The sequence below is a fragment of the Antennarius striatus genome, chromosome 7, assembly GCF_040054535.1.
Source record: "Antennarius striatus isolate MH-2024 chromosome 7, ASM4005453v1, whole genome shotgun sequence".
Lineage (NCBI taxonomy): Eukaryota > Metazoa > Chordata > Actinopteri > Lophiiformes > Antennariidae > Antennarius > Antennarius striatus.
The window spans coordinates 16344743-16365658 of NC_090782.1; the positions used below are offsets into that span (position 1 = coordinate 16344743).

At 38.4% G+C, this 20916-nt stretch overlaps 1 protein-coding gene across 1 annotated transcript; it reads left to right on the forward strand.

The window, feature by feature from the left end:
* The first annotated feature begins 13321 nt into the window (after window positions 1-13321).
* Window positions 13322-17107, forward strand: nmur1a (neuromedin U receptor 1a). The gene is made up of 2 exons (XM_068319330.1): window positions 13322-14240; window positions 16734-17107. The coding sequence occupies exons 1-2, from the start codon at window positions 13322-13324 to the stop codon at window positions 17105-17107; spliced, it is 1293 nt and encodes a 430-aa protein (XP_068175431.1).
* The last annotated feature ends 3809 nt before the right edge of the window (window positions 17108-20916 follow it).

Here is a 20916-nt window from a genome sequence, read left to right on the forward strand (position 1 = left end):
TTTTCTTGAAGACAAGACGACTGCTATTGTCAGCTTCTTATCTGAAATTAAGGGTCATGAGTTATGCTGGCCCCCATCTCAGCTGACTATGGGCAAGAGGTGGGTTGTACCCTGGGCACATTGCATCTCACCACAGGACCACACATAGACAACCGCTCATGCTCACAATCCCACCTGCGTACGCTTTTTCACCTAAACTGGTGACACAAAGTGGTGGTGACACAAAGCCAGAGAGCCTCGAGAGAACCTTCACAGACACAGAGCATGCAATCTGAAACATTAGGATTTATTTATTATTATCATTATTCATATGTGTTACAATGACTGTTCTACTAAAAGTTAGACCTCCAAGTAATGTAGGTTACTTTTAAAAATGCAACAGATGTCAGTATTCAGTTCTACTAAGTCAGAAATGTGTGACTATACTTTAAAGCTGCGCCATGTTTTTCTGGCTCAAATGGTAATGGAAAAAGTGTTAAGGTTCACCCACTGAGCATTGTTATTCATCTCTGCAGTCTTCTTTAGCTCTGTACAGCCTCGTATTCAACAGGCAGCTTCAAAAGTAAAAAACTGCCATAGTATCCCTGGAGATGCTTCTTTCAAATAAACAAACAAACATTCATGCAACGTTAATAATTGAGAACATGAATGTGTTTATTGAACTAAAATCTGCTCCTGAAATTAACTCTGAGCCACACATCAGAGCTGTATATGTGAAAAGAAAAACAAAAAAAAAGAAAAGGTCAACTTTAAAATGCATTAGTTTCACCATCTCCCAGCATGCTCATATTTATGACATGGACTTTAACTTGACTATGCAGCACCACTAATTGCCCTCCTGTTGCTAATAACATGATAAAATATCCTATGAGGACAGTGACAGCTGTGAAGCTGTTGACACTGTTGACATTCAGCAGTCAGGTTACATATGAACACCCTGCAGCAGAGGTGCTCAATACGTCGATCACGTTTGACTGGTCAATCCAGGTGGTAGTTCTGTTAGTTCGGGTGATCACATGACATCAAAAAAATATGTCAATGACTTGAATTTAGGTCACCGTGCATGCAGTGTCATCTCGTCAGCCAGCTCATCACCTGATTGGCATACACGACTACATCTGACTTTTCTTGAACTTAGGTCAGCGTTCATGTGCAGACATTGCTCAGACAAAAACAAGTTAGCTAGTGAGTTACCTACAATTTTAGACCTCACTTTGTTTTGCCTTAAACTTAAGAAAAAAGTATCAATGAGTAGGCGAGCTGGACCAAGTAAAATAAAAACATAACACTTTCATATGGAATGGGAGGAGGACCTTTTTTCATTATGACATTTACTAAGTTCTTTTGCCTCAGTCGTAGGGAAATGTGGAGCAGCATTTTTAGACTGTTTATAGAAACAATTACACTGACTTTCCGCCAAAAAGTGTGCTGCAAAGGAAGAAGTTGGAGGAACAAAAGTGCCAGTTGTCAACACAGCAGTCCTTTTCTCACAGCCAACTTCAGAAGTGAAAGCTACCACAAGCACCATTTCAGGTGAGTCATGGTTAAGATCAAGACAAAGATGGTAAAAACAGTATTTGGTAAGGCAGCTGACTCAACTACGCTAAGTACATGTTAATGCTTTCAAAAGAAAGATACAAAATCTCTCCTCAAAGTTGCAGTGCCAGTGCAATCTTCCTCAAATATGGCGTCAGGACTGGCGATCCAAGGGAGACTTACAATTGTCCGTCAGTGTTAGGTTACCAACTGGAGAACACATAGACCAAAAAAGCAGCATCAGGCAAGATGTAAAAAACAATTTCAATTCTCAGGATGAAACATTGAATAAATTGCAAACCTAAAATGCAGCAGTGCATAGTGACAAAACCCACAGGCGAGAGACAAGAGCAAGCAGCTGAGAGACAACTACGTATACAAACATGGCTGAATTCTCTGGCAAAGAAGAAGAGAAATGACCGGCCCAATACGGAGCAGTTTATGAAGGATGCAACTCAGGTATGTCTCATCAGCTGCCTACCTTAGAAGCTCCCTGCATGCTTAACAGACACACCCAAAACACCTGCAGGAAGAGGAACGGAATGCAAACGCAAAACAACGCAGGATCCTAACAGAGTTTGACAACTGCTTTCAATGGCTGTTTTCATTCAGTGCAAGTCATCAGAGAAAACTCGGGCAATGACAAAAAATGTACATGGATAATTGTGTTGTGTTGTGCAATATGGACTCTTGTGGTTATGTATGTCAACATACATTTTACATATTAAAAAAATCTGAATATATTATGAATACTGTAAATATGTTTGGTATTTTCATAGTAGGTAGATCATTTTGACTTGGTCATTTTATAAATGGTTCACATGCCAAAAGAGTCTGAGCACCCCTGCTCTACAGTGATAAAGGTTAGTGATCATGTATCATGTTCCATAACTGCAGGAATACTTATTAAATCTTATATACATTTCTTCTTTCAAATATTTGCAAATTGCCTCAGTATTACTTGAGTCAAACTTATCAGAAGAAAATAAATGATACATGCAAAAGTCTTTATTTTTATTTTTTCCAGCAATTATTAGTAGCAGGGTAGAAGGTTCAAGTTACTAAAAATTTATGAAAACAACATTGGATATATGACAGTTTTAAAACTGTCACAAAAGTATAAAAAATGCATTGTCCTGAAAATACTGAATATGAAAATAACTTTAATGTTTACAAGACAGTGCTTCCATATAAGACCTATAAATTGTCCAGAATCTCCATGCATCATTTAGTTTTAAATGGAAATAGTCTGACATGAGAAGGATGGCTGCATTTATACCACCGGAGCCCGTCTGGCTGTTGCGATGATTGATCATCCAGCTAAAGTCATTTTCAGACAATTCATGGTATTTATAAATTTATTCCAGCAAAGCCAATGTTCTGATAGTGTGAGGCAAAACTCATCTCTTTCCAAAATGAACCAGATTTGGGATGCCCACAGGATGAATTCAAATGGCTTTGTGGATGTAGATTCATCCAGGTCACGGGAACTGAAGTAAGTGAACTTCTGTTTGGGGGTGGAAGATTTCACCTTCATCCAAACAGCTTCTTGAGTTCTAATTGGTTGGTGGGAAATACAGACATTTAAACTCTCCTGAGACTGTTAACATGTTAACATGTTATGATTTGAGTCAAAAGCTACTATGGGTTTTTTAAGTTGTGTTTTGCTTGGTTTATTTTTGTTTTGTTTGTTAATTTTATGCTCTTGGTCCTTTTTTTGCCTAGAACATTTGCACTATTATCTTCCAATAATATCCTTTATCCTTCATATGTAGGACTTCTAAGTTCTTACCCGATGAACTGCCTCTCCTGTGTCATTGAGTTGTTGCTTGGTTAACCTTGAACATAGAGGTTCGTGCAGTCTTCACTTGTTTGGATTGTATAAACATCTTGAGGCATTTTGTCTTTCTGGTAGACCAAAAAAATATGTAAAAAGCAACAGTTATGACACTGAGTCATTATTTGTATTTGAGTTTTTTTGTTTGCTGTTCTTCCTCTCTGCCTGGGGACAATGTTGTCCGTTGGAATTGAACCAAGGAACCTTCTTGCTGGGAGGGTTACGTTTAGGGTGCACCTAGAGTAGAGTACATGCCTAAACAGAAAAAAATGATATAAAAGAAATCAAAGAAAAAAATTAATATGGTACTCAGAAACACAGGACACACACAACCCCAAAAAAGACTCCAGAAACAACACTCCTCTAGTATTCATCCCATCTTTGTACAGTAAACACTATGGTTATTATTCAATTAGCTTTACAGCCTACGTTCTCCATTTGTTACTTTATATTTAACAAAAAGAAAGAAGAAAGTCCACTTCATTATCCCTCAATGGAGAAATTGTCTTACTCTACACTACAGTTGCATGCAGTTACATATATGGGTTAGGTTATGCATTCATACATAGTTGAATACAGGCCCCTGAACACAACACTCTAGGGGACTGTAGACATGCAATTACTAACATCCACAACAAACAGTAGGGGGATCGCACTTCAAACGAACAGTTTGTAGGGAGGACAGCACCTTGCTCAAGGGTGCCTCGGCAGTGGCTGGGAGGTGAGCTGACACCTCCCACCGTCATCTCAGACTCCGGAGGATGTCCTGATGGCTAGGCAATCTGTCTTCAAGACGTCTACCCTACCGATGAGCCATTGCTGCCCCATTTGAGTGAGTGAGTTTTCAACAAATGTTGTTAATATATGCATTAATCTTGTGACTGACTGACTGACTGACTTTTCAACAAATCACATATTAACATATGCATTAGTCTTGTCAGGTCCAAGCAAACATCTGCTCTGGGGAGAATTATTCATGAAAACAGATATGTGACACCTTATCTCCTACTAAAATATTTAGCTTTATCATTTGCATCTGTTGAAATCTGGTTTTGTTCATGAAAATACACAAAATCAAATGAATGAAAATACATGCCACATTCATTGTTTAACATGTGTAAATTGATTGCAGAATAAATACACTTTTCAATCACCCTGAGGAAATCAATGATTAAGGTTTCAACACCTGGTGATGGTGTTTGGGCTCATAAGACCTACCCTCTAAAAACTACTGTACAGACTGTAGATGTTTGTAAAGATGTGCTAAAATATATAACATTGCATGTTTGTCATGCATATGTGTGGCTCTGTGGTGCACTGTCATTGGGCCAAGAGTGTTCTCTGCCTCACGCCCCCAATCGGCTTTGATAGGCTCCAGCACCCTGTGACCCGCAACAGCGGGTGAAACGGGTTGAAACGATTGAATGAATGACAGAATAGATTCAATAAATCACTCGGTTTGGAGGAAGTTAAAACACTAAACACAGACATTTTTGAAGGTGTTTGCTGAGCTCCATAGCAAAGGCCTGATTTGAAGAATATGTACGTCCCTTGGATACAAGTGTGTGAGCAAACATGTTTTCAGTGTTATTTTAAATGGCATTTCAAAGAGAATCTACAGATCCCCTCCTCCAGGTAATACCAATTTTTTCTTGGATGACACTGGATTGAATCTTCCCATTTGCAGTATGTTAAGAGGAGATATAGCAACACTGTCATGATTCATGCCAAGTCTTAGGTTCACTTTCATTCATCTGAGAATATTTGTTTTTCTGTTGAGATGATTACCTGGTTTTGTGTAAAATGACATTTGAACTTCACTCTCCTACTGTACATTTGGGCCCCTCCTCTAGCTTTGTGATAGAACAATTTGGTTACAAAGGACCCAGCAGACCGTGCTCAGCCAGAGCCATTAACACCCGTTGATCTAATCCAACACTACAGTCAGCAGCTTGTCTTCTTGGCGGAGGCTAGAATGGACAAGCTGATTGGATGAACTAGTTGGAGATGGCACTGTGTTGTCTTCCTTCTCACAGCCTGGTCCAAACAACTCCTGTGAGTTGAATAGGCCCACAGCCACAGTCTGCCAACCACCACCAAACACCAGCCCCCAGTTTGCCCCTGTGCAACATGTCTGGCTATCCACAAGGGACCTCTCTCCCAGAGATGTGTCAAGGACATTTGCACCCCGTTATGTTGATCCATTTCACATCTCTAGTCATCAACCCTGCACCGATCCATCTTCGTCTGCCTTGATCCAGGAGGGTTTAGCCCACATTCTATGTCTCTAGGTTTAAACTAGTTCAAGAAAGTTCCCTCCAACCATCCTTCAGACCATCACCATCCCCCCAAAGATTGATAGAGCTCCAGCCTATATTGTTTGGTGCTAAATTAGGTCACAGTGACGGGGTAGGGGCATCTAATATCCAGATTGTTATTGTTTTTCCTACTTTGCTTGTTTGATATCCCTGTTTACTCTCCTGTGAACCCCACTTGTCCGATTTGATTATGTGTTCTGTCTGATTAAGTGGTGCCTGTCAAACAAATTTTGGATTTGGATTTTACTTTCCTGCTTTGTCCTTACATATATATATGTATGCACGTGTGTGTGTGTGTGTGTGTGTGTGTGTGTGTGTGCGTGCGTGCGTGCGTGCGTGCGTGTGTGTGTGTGTGTCATCAACCCAATGGTGTCATCAGCTCAATGAATGAAGTCCTAACAAGTTATCAGGGCCTTTTTTAAGCAAACACCTAAAAGCAGCCTTTCTTTCTATGATGGCAAGGCCACCTTGAAATTTTCACTCAGCATATTTTCTAACAAATAAATCTTTGTTGGTCTAAATCCACATTGACATTATTGTCATATAATGATGCAAGATGGCGCCGCAGATGGACGCCTCGGCACAGAGCTCTCACTTGTTTTATTTTATTTTGTGTTTTTTGTCGACATTCGGGTCTGTTTCTGAGTGCTATCCTATCACCTACTCCTCAGAAGAACTGCTGGCCATCAGACAGTTCTTACCGAATCATTTTATTCCGTAGTTTGCATCAGATACGAGCAGTTTTGCAGAGATCTTGATTGGACCCCGCTGCCATCAATACATCTGGCAAATCTCCACTCATTTCCCAACAAACCAGAGGAGCTGCACCTCCTCTGCGGGAAAAATATGGACTTTGCACGTTAAAGCTGCCCTGTGTTTCACTGAAACTTGGCTCAATGAATCAATCCCCGACGGCGCTCTACATCTGTTGGACTTTCGACTTCACGGTGCGGACTGCGTCAAGGAGCTGTCGGGGAAAACCAAGGGCGATGGAATATGCTTCTACATCAACGAAGGTTGGCGTAAAGATGTCACAGTGCTCAGCAGATTCTGTGGACCGAACATTGAGACATTCTTTATCAACTGCAAGCCTTTTTATTCTCCACGGGAGTTCTCCTCCGTGTTCGTTGGTGTTTGCATTCCACCACAAGCTAATGTGGATGACGCACTCCAAACACTACTAGCACCGCTCCATACAGACATCTCCAAAACTCATTTCCCTCATCTTGTCCAGTTCATTCTTGCAATTATAGATTGAAATTTAATATATAATGACTTGCAAACAATTCACCTTAAAAAAAACCTCTCAGAACCTCTTGTCAATCAATTAACTTTTATTTATATAGCGCTTACTCCCATCTGGAGATATTTCAAAGCGCTTAACAGGCAGAAAGCCAACAATGCCCTCCAGAGCAAGCATGAGCAACGGTGGTGGGGAAAAACTCCCTCATTGAGGAAGAAACTCCAGGCAGGACACAGGCTCTGGAGGGAAGTCATCCGCCTTGACCTGTTGGTTGGGGGGGAAAAAATGCACTGGGGACAGAGATACGTCATGGAAAAGAGAGAGACATGGCTCCTACAATCAGTATGGGAAGGGTCATAAACATTTAAATTACCGTAAATAATAAGATAAATATTTTTTTGCTCTATCGGAAAATGTATTATTTGTGTGTGGTTCCTGGAATGTATTAACCACAAGGAACTAGGGCGTAGTGTACTGTATATGAGTACTGTGCCAGGTTGCAGATAAAGTCTGTCAGTGACAGAGTTTTATATGGCATCAGGCTGCTCCACTGAGGAATCATTCACGAAGGATTTTTTTTAATTGAGGTAATTTATCAGTGCTTTTACCCATTACCTTTCCCTTACAGGAGCAACATCAACCATGTCAATAACAAAAATATTGACACCTACTAACCATGTATCTACATGGCACAGTTCTCTCAAGAAGTCAGTCAATCAATTTCTTCTTGATTATATCCCTGAAACATGTTGGAAATACATATTTTAAGAAATAGTATATTCACACAAAACCATGGATTATCTGTGAATATTGGTTTGTGCATTTGTGCATATAATCTCCATCAATATCTCTGGTTGATTAGAGCAGGGGTCCCCAACCTCTGGGCCACAGCCTGGTATCGGTCTCAATTGGTACCAGGCTGCACAGAAAGTGCATAATTTACATTATTTCCATTTCATTCATGATCTGATTATGATCAATGTTTTGATTTGAAAAATTACCGGACTCTCTCCTCCACATCTGTCTATGACTCACTCATGATGCATGTCAAGACAATTGCCTTGGTCACATAACTGCCTACTTAAAGGCACTGCTCCGTCTAGTAACACAGAATACATTACCACTAAACTGAAACTTCCAAGTTAGCTAAACAAACATAAAACATCTTTGGAAAGTTTCTTTGGGCAGTGTAAAAGACCCAGTGAGAATACAGAAGAAGAACCTACAACTTCACCAAAAAAAAAAAACCAAGCTGCAAAACAGCGGTTTTTATTCTGGTTGTACCATTTTATTTTTTTGTTTTTATCCGCCAGACCTTAAAGGCCAGTCACTAAATAAAGTCCGTAGTACGAAAAAGGTTAGGGACAACTGGTATAGAGCATTAATGAGTCATGCTTTGCATATAGTTACAGCCTATTTCCTACCCACTACATCATAACTGATAATTAGCGACTCACTTCTGATTGAGGTGAGATGATGGACTCATTAGTTATGTTAATCATTGGTTTGGAATGTGGTAGGTGTGTGAAGAAGTCAGTTTGATCCAGCAGTTGCTGAACAATGCTCCAGTCTGCATGGGAAGTATGCTGTTTTTCCTATGTTGTGTGTGACATACAGTCCTGCAGCAGGATGCAGTCCTCTAGACCAGGCAATTGTTTTTCCTGGTGAGGTCACATAAAAAATAATTTCGGTTCTCGGGGCAACACAAACTTTTGTCATACAGTACTTCAATTTTTTATTTCACCTCCTTTTCAAAAAAATCCACTACAATTCTCAATATCAAAAACAAGGCTGTATTTTTTGTATAAGTGCAACAGATACGGCAAAAGACTGGAACTTTTCAGTGACATTTTTAAATGAAAAAGACCATTGTGGTGGTAAGCTGGCATTAGGCTTTAATTTCCAGAATGATCATATGAATTATGATTTTCTATTCATTTACTAAACATTTAGCTATTGTGGAAAAGACCATCTAAGATGCAGTCAGTGAGAGGGTTGGTAAGAAATCCAGTTGGAATATTGAACAATTTAAAAAAAAGCTTCACGTCACATCACGGTCAAAACTAAATCACGGTCTGTTACTGCATAGTGCCAGTAAACATTTTTTAAAAATCATCCAAAAAACACTACAAGGCACAATCCTCATGGAAAACACTTGTTTCATGACGCAAACTGCAATCTTAATGGAAGTTTGAATGTCCGTATTTTCCGGTGAAGCATTGACCAGGTAGACCTGAGTGTAACTGGCACTGAGAGAGCGAGAGAGAGAGAGAGAGAGAGAGAGAGAGAGAGAGAGGATTGTGAGAGAGAATTGTGAGAAGGCTTGAAAAGAGAACGACAGCACCTCAAGGATAGTGGACTGAGTGAACAACATATGATTCACACTCAACGTTAGAAATACTGATCTGTGTTTACAACAGGGGCACATTGCAGGTAAGACAAATTATGCTCTTTTGAAAGCTAAATGTACCACATTACTGTAATGTTATCTACCACCTCATCCCTTCATCATTCAAAGCCACAAAATTACAGAGATTCAACCAATTTATTAATCATTATATTTTAGGATTTTTGTTTTCATTTGCAGGGTTAACTACATTCTTATATTAATATAAGATAAATATAAGTATACTGTATTGTAAACTTAGACAACCTCACTAAACAGCTTTGACCAACTGTATGTAAAAACAGAAGAAATTACATTTAATTGATATTTTGTTAATGACATGACAAATGAATGTTTCATCCCAGGTGCATGCTACGTTTTTCTAATTGATTCCATTGTATATTGATTTGCTTGGTACACAACAGTGAAGCTATAATTGAAATTGTTCCTTATATGTAATGTCAATTTACTAAAGTTTTGTCATTCTGCTAAATCCATTGATATATGAATGGTAATATGATTGCTAGGAAAAGGTAATTGAATTAAAACCACTGAAATCGAATTACATCTACAAAACAAGAGGAAAAAAACAAAAAAACACAATCAGTGCTGGATGTTTACATCTGAACTCATTCAGTATTCTGCAGGTTTATTTATCCGAATACACTAATGATGCAACAAAAGAAAGTAAAAAATTTGTTTTGTGTCAATTTGAGGCAAAAGATAATATGTATAATACACACACACTTTAATACATACGTGTGTGTGTGTGTGTGTGTGTGTGTGTGTGTGTGTGTGTGTGTGTGTGTGTGTGTGTGTGTGTGTGTGTGTGTGTGTGTGTGTGTGTGTGTCTTAGGAGCTGCACTGAGACATCTGTGTTGTCAGTGTATCAACTTTCCAATCAAAATCCTTGTGTTGCGGAACCAATGCCACAGCCTTTCTACATATAACCTGCACTCTCTATACAGGTATTAATTTTACTGGAATTTATTACTTCAATTCACATCAAGGGCACAAGCAAAGGATGCCTCAATGAGTGGGAGTGAGTGGAGCTAAACACGATCATTTCCACCTACTACACAAAAAGATTCAACATTTGTTCAAATGTATGGTAGTATCAGTTATGTATTAGAACTGAAAAGAAAAAAATTGTATACCATAGCTATTGAAGCTACAATAAATATCAAAATTACCAAAGTGTGACCTAAAACTATTTCTATCTGTAGAATCAGACAGTATATCCAATAACTTTCAAATATCTAAACATCACATGTAGCACAGAAGAGATAAATGACCAGAGAACTGCCCATGAGGGAAAATGTTTCATCTACAAATGTTTGTATAATATCAACCAAAGATCATGTATCCTGAAAAATAGAAAAATTTATTACAGTAGTAAATCTATATTTAGAAAGCATGCTGTGGATGTCTCATTTGATTTCATGTTCTTTTATCATTGATCCCAAGTTTGTCTCTGTGCTATCACTGACAAGAAAATGGCAATATTAAGTAAGAAGTGGCTTAAAGGACATGGGCGGCTGAAAATTTTGCATTTATAAAAGAAATAATTCATGTAATTTAAATTACCCAACTGGCAGGTTTAACCAAAATACACAAGATGCATCCTAATTAAATTCATGGTACAAGAGGTAGAGGTACAAACATTTCTTAGAAATTATTAGCATTGTTTCCCTGCTAATCAGCAACAGTCATTCACATGTAAATAAAAATCAAGTTATCTTGAAAAGCTTGACTTTTTCCACCTTGGGTCGAGCAACAATTTCTAAACATGTTCTTGGCAAATAGCAATACTCTATTACCATTATTTTCCAGTGACAGCACAGTGGAACAGCGCAAATTAATCTTTCCCAGGTGAATAAGTATCGAACGTTCACTGTTTTATACATAGCCATGTCTCTAACTGCTAAATATCTGTTGTTTGTGTTTCAAATGAAGTCTGAAGGATTGTCTTCATTGAGGCACAGTTGAGGCTTGTGATGACCGTGAACTTTAAGGAGAAAATTGAACATCATTCCATCACTCAGTCTTGTGTATTGTCATTGTGCATTATCTAAACTCATTGGCTGGTGTAATTTATCTAATTCCGAATTTCAGAAAAAATGTTAAGAATAACATGCAGAGATGAATGTCAAGTCTTCCTCATTCATGAGGGCACATGCACATTTGAATTTTAACTAGTTTGTGTGGTTTTACGTTTCAGTGTTTTGCAGCTTTTACTCCCCTGGTGTACCATATTTGGCTCTGTTTTTCCTTTTAGTATCATGGAAAATTCTGGAAAAACTATAAACAACTAAGAAACTCAGCAAAATCATTGTTAGACTACTCGGAGTCTGTAGCCAATGTTTCTCACATACGTAGGAACCAAATGCAGAGCTCAGAGCAGAGACAAAAGAATCTAAGATTACTTTTTCCTCATGAGTACAGAGGATTAAAAAACAAAGATCTTGATAGACTGGCCTGTGAGGAGGTCGCATAGATGACTAGACGCAATAGTGAACAGACAAATCTCCAGGATGTAACAGGATGTATGCATCTGTGGTACAGAAGACAAAAATCTAGATCTGGACTTCCACAAATTGCCCCCCAAGAAAAGCAGGGAGTCAGACATTTTTTCACTGCAGTATGTATAACAGATGATGCAACAGTTACTGGTTGGGGAGCTGGAGCTTAAATACTTGATCACCTGCAAGATTGCTTGCAGGTGATCAATAGATTAGAAGGATTGAATGAGCTCGAGTCACCTAGAGACATACTTACAAACACACACACAAGGCTCTTTCAATGTTGTGTTGCACGTCACTGCAAAAAAAAAAAAACATTGGGAGAAGGGAAGCAAGTGCTGAAAAAAGCTGTTGTGGTCAGTTTTTGTAAATATTATGTACAAAATCATACGTTCCGACCAGATAATGCTTTCAAAAGAAAGCTGATTATGACAGGGCTGCAAGCCAGGCAGATCACTAAGTAGATATTTTGTAGATTGTTATGTAGGTAACAATTTTGAAATTATCTACAAGGTACACATTCAGAATTGTTAAAACTAAAAAGCATACAGCATTCACACTGAATGCTACAACAGCACCCAGCATGCTGGTGGCCCTTTTATAACATCACCATAGCACACAGCAGCCTCTCAAATGGATTGACTGATTGATTAGTTATAAATAAATGCACATTCCAATTAGTGTAATAATTTTGTGTTTTATTTGTAATAAAAACATATGAATACTATCTTACTAAATGTTCATTTGACTTAACCTCATTATTTGAAGTGCAGCTTGACTAGTTGGTCCTCATCAAGCTGCCGTACGTAATTACTAGCAGTTACAGGTTGTGAGTGTTATACTAAGGCATTGTAGGATAGGATGTAAACAGCAGTCGAGCACATTGGGAAGATTTTGTTTGAAGGTGTGTGTGTGTGCCTGTGTACTCCCACTCTGTTACAGTATGTGCATTTTGCAACGTCAGAGTGTAACTAAACATGTATAAGCAAAGTTTTCCCAAAGCATGCTATGGTGGTAGGGTTAGAAGTTACTGGGTTTTTATTGATGAAACAACCAAATGACTAAGCAACCAAGTTCCAAGGATAGACGCCTTCTCAATGCATTTCTGCAGTTTGAACAAAATGGTAAAACAGAAATCTTGAGAGACAAGAAGAAAGAATACTGCTGATCCTGACTGGTTATAAGATTTTGTATTAATTTTTAAAAGTAATTCATAAATCTTAACAAGGCTGGTGAAGAAAAACATTTTCAACAGTAGTGAATTTTTGCATTAGTTCTTCCCCATCATCTGAATCCAGTTCCAAATCATATTCCCTATTTTGCTGCACTCAAGAATGGTTTTAACAAAAGTTTGCTTTTAGCCATTCTTTAATTATAAATTGTATTTTATAGAAATAAATTGTCTTATGGCCGCAAATGCTATTGAATACTGATTTCTTGTCTTTCTTTTCTCATAGTGAATGTAAATCCCTCAACACTATGTCCACTTCTAACAACTGTTCATTGGACCAAATGGGAGAGACCAGCGGTTGGTTTTGTTCTCCTGGGGAAAAATGTGTCTATCTTAACTATGGCATTAATGGTAGCCACACAGATCTCGATGATGCATGTCTGACAGAGGAAGAATACCTGGAGAAATATCTGGGGCCACGTCGATCATCTGCATTCCTTCCTGTCTGTCTCATTTACCTGGTGATCTTCATGGTAGGCATAGTGGGAAATACACTCACATGCACCGTGATCGCACGTAACAAAGTAATGTGGACCCCAACAAACTACTATTTGTTCAGCTTGGCAGTGTCAGATCTGCTTGTGCTTCTGTTAGGTATGCCATTAGAGCTGTATGAACTGTGGCAGAACTACCCCTTCCTCTTGGGAAAGGAGGGCTGCTACTTTAAGACATTCCTATTTGAGACTGTTTGCATGGCCTCAATCCTCAATGTGACAGCATTGAGTGTGGAGCGTTACATTGCTGTGGTGCATCCACTACGTGCAAAATATGTTGTGACACGAACCCATGCCAAAAGAGTCATCCTTACAGTGTGGGGTGTGTCATTGTTGTGTGCTTTGCCCAACACAAGTTTGCATGGAATCAACATCCTTCACAGTAATCGCAACAACCCCACCGGGAATGTAAGCATGGAGATCCCTGATTCAGCAGTCTGTACATTGGTGAAACCGCATTGGATTTACAACCTGACTATCCAGGTGACAACCTTCCTCTTTTTCATTCTGCCGATGCTCACGATCAGCGCTCTCTACATGCTCATTGGGCTGCAGCTGAAGCGGGAGAAGATGCATCAGGCACTGGAGGCAAAGTCAGGCTTTGAACATGACTTCTGTAACATTCGAACGCAGCAGCAGAAGGCACGTCGAAAGCAGGTCACTAAAATGTTGTGTGAGTATAAATCCTGTCTCATCTTCTTTTATTACAGGACTCTTGTTTCCACCTTTTGTGAGTCAAGAGCAAATATCGCAATAAAAATTTTATGTTATTTAATCAAAATTAAACATTAATTGAAACTGAAAGCATCTAAACATTTTAGAGAAAAATCCTATTGGTGCTGAAATACATATTTTGCAGTGAACGGGTTCCACTGAAAGTTAATAGCACTAACACGTGCCACCGTGCTGCCAAATAAATTTATTTTTTGTCAAATAACATTAAGTCTTTAATCAAGAGAAGTGAAATAGTCATTTTATATTGGTCTTGATTTGGTATTTAAGGTAAATGATAAGTCATTTTAACCTGACAGAACAAACCTCTGGCCAACAAGGAAGTCAGCTGAACACTTGTGTCATGAAAAAAAATGCCAGTCAGACAAAAAATGTAACTTGAAAAGCAGTACAGATAATAAATGAATATTACTAACATCTACCACATTGGCTTGTAAATTTCTCAGACATGGAGATGAAGGCAAATGTTTATGAGAACGTCCTTGATGGATCATATGTTTGAGCCATGTGCAGTGATTAATCTACACTCTGTACAGTGTGCATGGCTACACAGCCTGACTTTGGAGATGAAGGGTTGCCTCCTGTAGCTGTCACTGTAGGTAATTCATGAATATCGGTTCAGCCTATTCAAATTATTCTGTCGTCTTCTTGCTCGTGTGTGAAGACTTCTCCTCAAAGGCATCAACAAAGACTCAAATATTAGCTATCATCCATCCATACATACATACATACATACATCCAATTTCTTGAGGATGAGATCATCTTGTGTTCAGCTGCTATTTCTAAAAAACATTTATCACTGTGATTGAAAAGATGCGAGCTGAAGGTCAGGCAGCCAATGAGATGGAAGAACCTTCAAATCAAGCATTCAGTAATAGACAACAGTGTCAGCCAGTCCCGGTTAATGAGCAATGAGCTTTATGTATGGAAATGATTCAAGGCCAGTCGAATACCAAGAGACTTAATGTAATGATTGCAAGCATATTCAACGAAAGTTGATTCCTCCAACATAATGGCTTATTTGATAAATGAACCATCTTCAAATTCTGATTTCATTGAAAAGTCAGCATTATATTTTCACTTTTTTATAAGTGGAATTTTTATAAAAACCATCCCAGAGGATGCGACATGTTTGTCAAATCAGGAATAGGCAATGGATTGTGTTTATGTATGTGAGAAGATATACAACTTTAATTGATAATATAGTCTTCCAAATATCTAACCTCTCAATGGATCTTTGATCAGGGCAAGAATATTTGTAATGTCAACCAAGTCTTACAATTTCATTTTCTGAAATGTAAGACTTTCTGAAATGTGCTCAAGTAATAATTGATTTTTTATTTTTTATTTTTTTTTGGGGGGGGGGGGGGGGGTGTTTCTTTAAATTACTTACGCAAATTCGTGACTTTACCAAATCATGATTATATAAAATGAAATAAAAAATATACATGACGGGCCAAATGTTTGGCCACACCTTCTCATTCAATGCGTTTTCTCTATTTTCACAATTATTTACATTGTAGATTCTCACTGAATGCATCAAAGCTTTGAATGAATGCATGTGGATTTATGTACTTAACAAAAAGGGTGCTGCAACAGATGACCTTCATAGTCACCAGACCTGAACCCAATTTAGATGTTTTGTGGTGAGCTGGTCCGCAAAGTGAAGGCAAAGCGGTCAACAAGAGCTAAACACCTCTGGGAACTCCTTCAAGACTGTTGGAAAAGTTCATCAAGAAACTACCAAGAGTGTGCAAAGAAGTGATCAGAGCAAAAGGAGGCTATTTTGAAGAAAGTACAATATAAAACATGTTTTCAATTATTTCACCTTTTATTCTTAAGTACGTAACTACACATGTGTTCATTCATACTTTTAATGCCTTCAGTGAGAATCTACGGTACAATGTAAATAGTCATAAAAATAAAGAAAACGCATTCAATGAGAAGGTGTGTCAAAAGTTTTGGCCTGTATTTTATATTCTATAAATAGTATACATAAAATTACCATCTACTATAGAAATAAAAATAAAATACTTTTTTTAGACAAACATTACTTGTAAATGTAAATGCTTTAACAGTTGTGCAACAGTAGGCTGGAGACAAGAGTTGGCAAGTTGCTCATTGGATGCAACACGAAGGAGCTGCCTGTCGTTCTACCTCTCACTATTGCATTCTTACAGTCCCGTGTGGGGCTGCAGAGATCAACATTCATCCCAACTAGTTAATCAAGTTGATAAGTTCCAGTAAACACAATCTAACATCATTCGCCAATCTAGGCTGAATTCCCAGCCTGTTGCTAATTAAATGATGAATAAGCTACACTGTATTTTTGTATGTTTGTAAATCTGATTATGATGAAGTCAGTGCCTCACCAGCCATGAACCTCACTGCAATTAACAGTAATTTATTTATCCTCTGCCATCTTTTTTTACAGTTGTTTTAGTGGTGGTTTTTACCATCTGCTGGGCACCGTTTCACACAGACCGCCTCATGTGGAGTTTCATCAATGACTGGACTGACAGCCACTTAGAAATCTTCCAATATGTTCACATCATCTCTGGAGTATTTTTCTATCTAAGCTCAGCAGTCAATCCAGTCCTGTATAACCTCATGTCCACACGCTTCAGAGACATGTTCAAAGAAGTGATGTGCCATCGTCAACTTCACTCCACTCCCAGGAAGCACTCGCTCAGCGTTACCCGGGTAACACTTCGCAGCACCCTAAGCGATGGCAACGGCGCTGCTGTTATTGAAGCTGAGGTAGAAGATGTCGAAATGAGGATGAAGGATGAAACCAGCTTTACATAGAGAAGAAAACCAAATGTACTGTATATCAGATATTACAAAAGTCATTTCATGAAAAAATTGTTTTGTATATTCTTTTTTTTTTTTTTACTTTTTTTGTCAGTGATAGGAATGGTACTTATAAATCCTGATAATTCTTTATGAGGTGGTGAGAAACAATTAATATTAAAAGTTGGTCTAAGCCAGAAGCTGGTAGTAAGTTTTTATGTATTTAGTCATCTACAACAAAGCTATGTAAAAGACTGTGATGTTTCTGAGTTAATTTGAGAGTAAAATAAATAAATGAAACTTATGTTACACAAAAAAGATTATCCAACATTAATATTTTAGTATTGTGCTATTGACTAGTGGTATTGTAGTTGTAGATAATCTAATGCATATAGTATATATGTAGTGTGTATATGTGTGGATCTGCGTGCATTTGTGTGTGTGTGAGAGTGAGAGAAAGTGTCCATTATAAACAATTTTTCACATATATAAGAAATATTTTCAATAGCATTGTTCTGTACTGTTAGATTGTACTCTAAGGAACCTTTATCAGATGACAAGTTGTCTTGTTGCCTCTTGTTGCTTACTGTCATGTTTGCTTTCATTGTTTCTGCTGCATGTCTTAATTGCCTTCTATTGATCGGAGTGTACACTGTGTCATGACTTTATTTATCTCTATGGAAACAACTTGACTTGAAATCAATTTTCAATTGAATGGATTTCTCATTTAGATGATGGAGTGCTGTTTCATGGAGAATATCAGCAGCAATATTAGCAGTATTTTCAAATCCAGTTGCTGTGTATGGAAAAGAAATAAAAAATCATATTTATTAATCTGTTCTGCTATATGAGGAATGGATGTTTCAATTTACCTGCAGGAAATTGGGGAAGACTAATTACAAACAAAAGAACAACAGACCACCAAAAAAAATGTTTTTGTTCATCGTCATGGTAAAATGACATCAACATCACTCAAAAAGACAGACTCAGGCATCCTTCCTAAAGCCTATGTAAATGTGAGGCAGAAAGGCACGTTGGTGTCACAACCTGGTTCTCACAGCCATGACAAAGATGGAGACACACCGTGTTTTAAAGGAATAACAAAATATTTTTTTAACAGAAATGTGCTCAAATTATATATCCAACAAGAATCACAAATCATGGGGTGTGAGAATCAGTAACATGAGCATGAAGTACATGTTGTGTGTGAATAAAGGCTGTGTGTGTGAGGGTTGTAGGGTGTCTAAACAGATCAAAAAGTTAACACAGGGACTGAAGCTGTCACAACTCACAGTGCCTGCGAAGAAGGAGAGAGAGAGCGAGAGTGATTAACAGGCCTTCATTTATTTGTTGGTGGACACCGGGCTGAGGTGTCACCAGGAGACACTGATTGCCCTCTGCTGGCACTGCCCTGACCAGCACCTTAGACCCCCAGCTGGTGTCGTCACAGAGGGGAATATAAAATTTTGGTGCATGGCGTCCAAAGATGTGGACCCAGGTTTTCTTTTTACACGTTCTTCAGCATTACACAATTGGACATTTTTTACAGTGAGTAACATCAAGATCTTCATTGAAATCAAACTACACAGATTTAAGGGGGTGGTATTGACGAGTGTGTACAGTTGTATACATATCAAAATAACATTCAGCGCTCAGTCCCCTTCTTAATGTTGTGTTGATACACACGTCCCAATCTGGGGGTTTTTGGTTTTTGGTTTTTTGCTATTTCAAGACATTTTTGGAGGGGGTCAGGAGTCAAATGAAGCCACTTCACTCTGCACTGCAGAATACTTTCTGTTGCTGTTATATCCATCCATGAGGTCAGAAGTACGTTCCTTCAGCTTCAAGGTCCTTTAATTTTCTAATATGTGGTGTTTGTGTACATATATGTATGTATGCATGTATGTTATGTGTGTGTGTGTGTGTGTGTGTGTGTGTGTGTGTGTGTGTGTGTGTGTGTGTGTGTGTGTGTGTGTGTGTGTGTGTGTGTGTGTGTGTGTGTGTGTGTGTGTGTGTGTGTGTGTGTGTGTGTGTGTGCGTGTGTGTGTGTTTGTAAAGTTGTATTAAATCTTGTGTGGTCAATCAGGTTTTCATTCTTTATTCTTGTGTCACTTTCTGCCACAGGAGCTGATTGATTTAAGTAAACTTTAAACTGAAACAACAACGGTTTGAAATTTCACTTACAAATATTTCTCTTCTGTCAGTTTGTTAGCTATTGCACATTTATTTGCAGAGCGTTTGAGTCCCTGAGGTACTTTTGCTTTGTTTACCTAAGTTCTTTTCGTGCAAGAACAAAATAATTATAATCTATAATCTACAGCACAGATGAAATTGCAGTCCTCTCTGACCCACGGTAAACAGGCAGTACAACAGGCAGTACAACACAGACAGTACAACAGGCAGTACAACACAGACAGTACAACACAGGCAGTACAACACAGGCAGTACAACACAGACAGTACAACACAGGCAGTACAACACAGGCAGTACAACACAGGCAGTACAACACAGGCAGTACAACACAGACAGTACAACACAGGCAGTACAACACAGGCAGTACATCAGACAGTACAGCACAAAATATAAAACGAAACACAAGGGATGGTAAACATCTCTATACACTCTAATCCCATAGGGGAAGTGACGTGTGCGCAGTCCCTGAGTTGAAGGGGGGAGGGAGAGATAGGTAGTCAGGTGCTGGGGAGGGGGTAGGGCAGGGTGAGGATAGAGTTTAATAATATATTCAATATTCAATAATATGGATACATGCATGGATGTGCATGTATCCAATAGACTTTTTCACAGACGACCACAAAGCAGACATATCAGTTAGAGTCCCTGACACCCATGTCTCTACAATCAGTGTAGACAATAAGAATAAGAAAAAGCTGTGCAATCAGGCTTATCTTTCTAACATCTCACTGTAGACAACCTGATCAGGCTAATGAGAAGACAATGCTGTGATGTTTGGTTGAGACATTATATCAGTCATTTCCACTTGTAATAGATAAAGCCCATTCGTCTATTTTTCACATGAATAGAAGTCATCTTTAGGTTTCTATCCCCTTTACTCAAGTAAAGGAGATAGAAACCTTACCCGGTGAGAAAATGGTCAGTTCCATGATGTATTTGAGTGTGTTATCATGTTGCCCAGAGACAAAGGAATAATGATGACGGTACTTCATTTGATTGCTTCCGTGCAGTAAGTGTGCAAATCACACCACTTGGCTAAGTGTAAGTTTCAGCATTAATTCAAAGTTTTGCATTGTGAATAAGAAATCAGTGGTTGTGATATCATATGAACGCCAAGGTTCAAATGTAAGCTAGTCTTTCATCCATCTTACACAAAGTGATACAGTATAATGAGGTTATTATCTGACTGAGCTCAGCAGTCTTTTAAAGAGCAGAACCTGTTCTTTTAATGTCACTGATTTGCTTTTACTCTGACATTCAGACCCGGCACAACAATGTCCCTGAGGACAATTCAGGTGATTCAACTAGAAGTTTTCATCTTTCATCTGCAGCCTTTACTCAACAACATCTACACTATTTATATCCCTCTGGGACTAGCCTTATCATGCAGCTGATGACAGGCCTCAACATCAGTGAATCCATTTATATGCATTTAAAGTCTTCCTGTAAAAATTGTCTAAGAATTAAAGCTGATCTAGGAAGTTAGATGTGTCCTTTGTACATCAGTCTTTACTAATAAGTACCTGTAAATGTAAGGTTGCGGCATTCAACTGCAGGAGCTAAGACATTTTTGTGTATGTATGTATGTTTTTGTCTTCAGAATTCTTAAACAATTCAAACAAAATGGATTG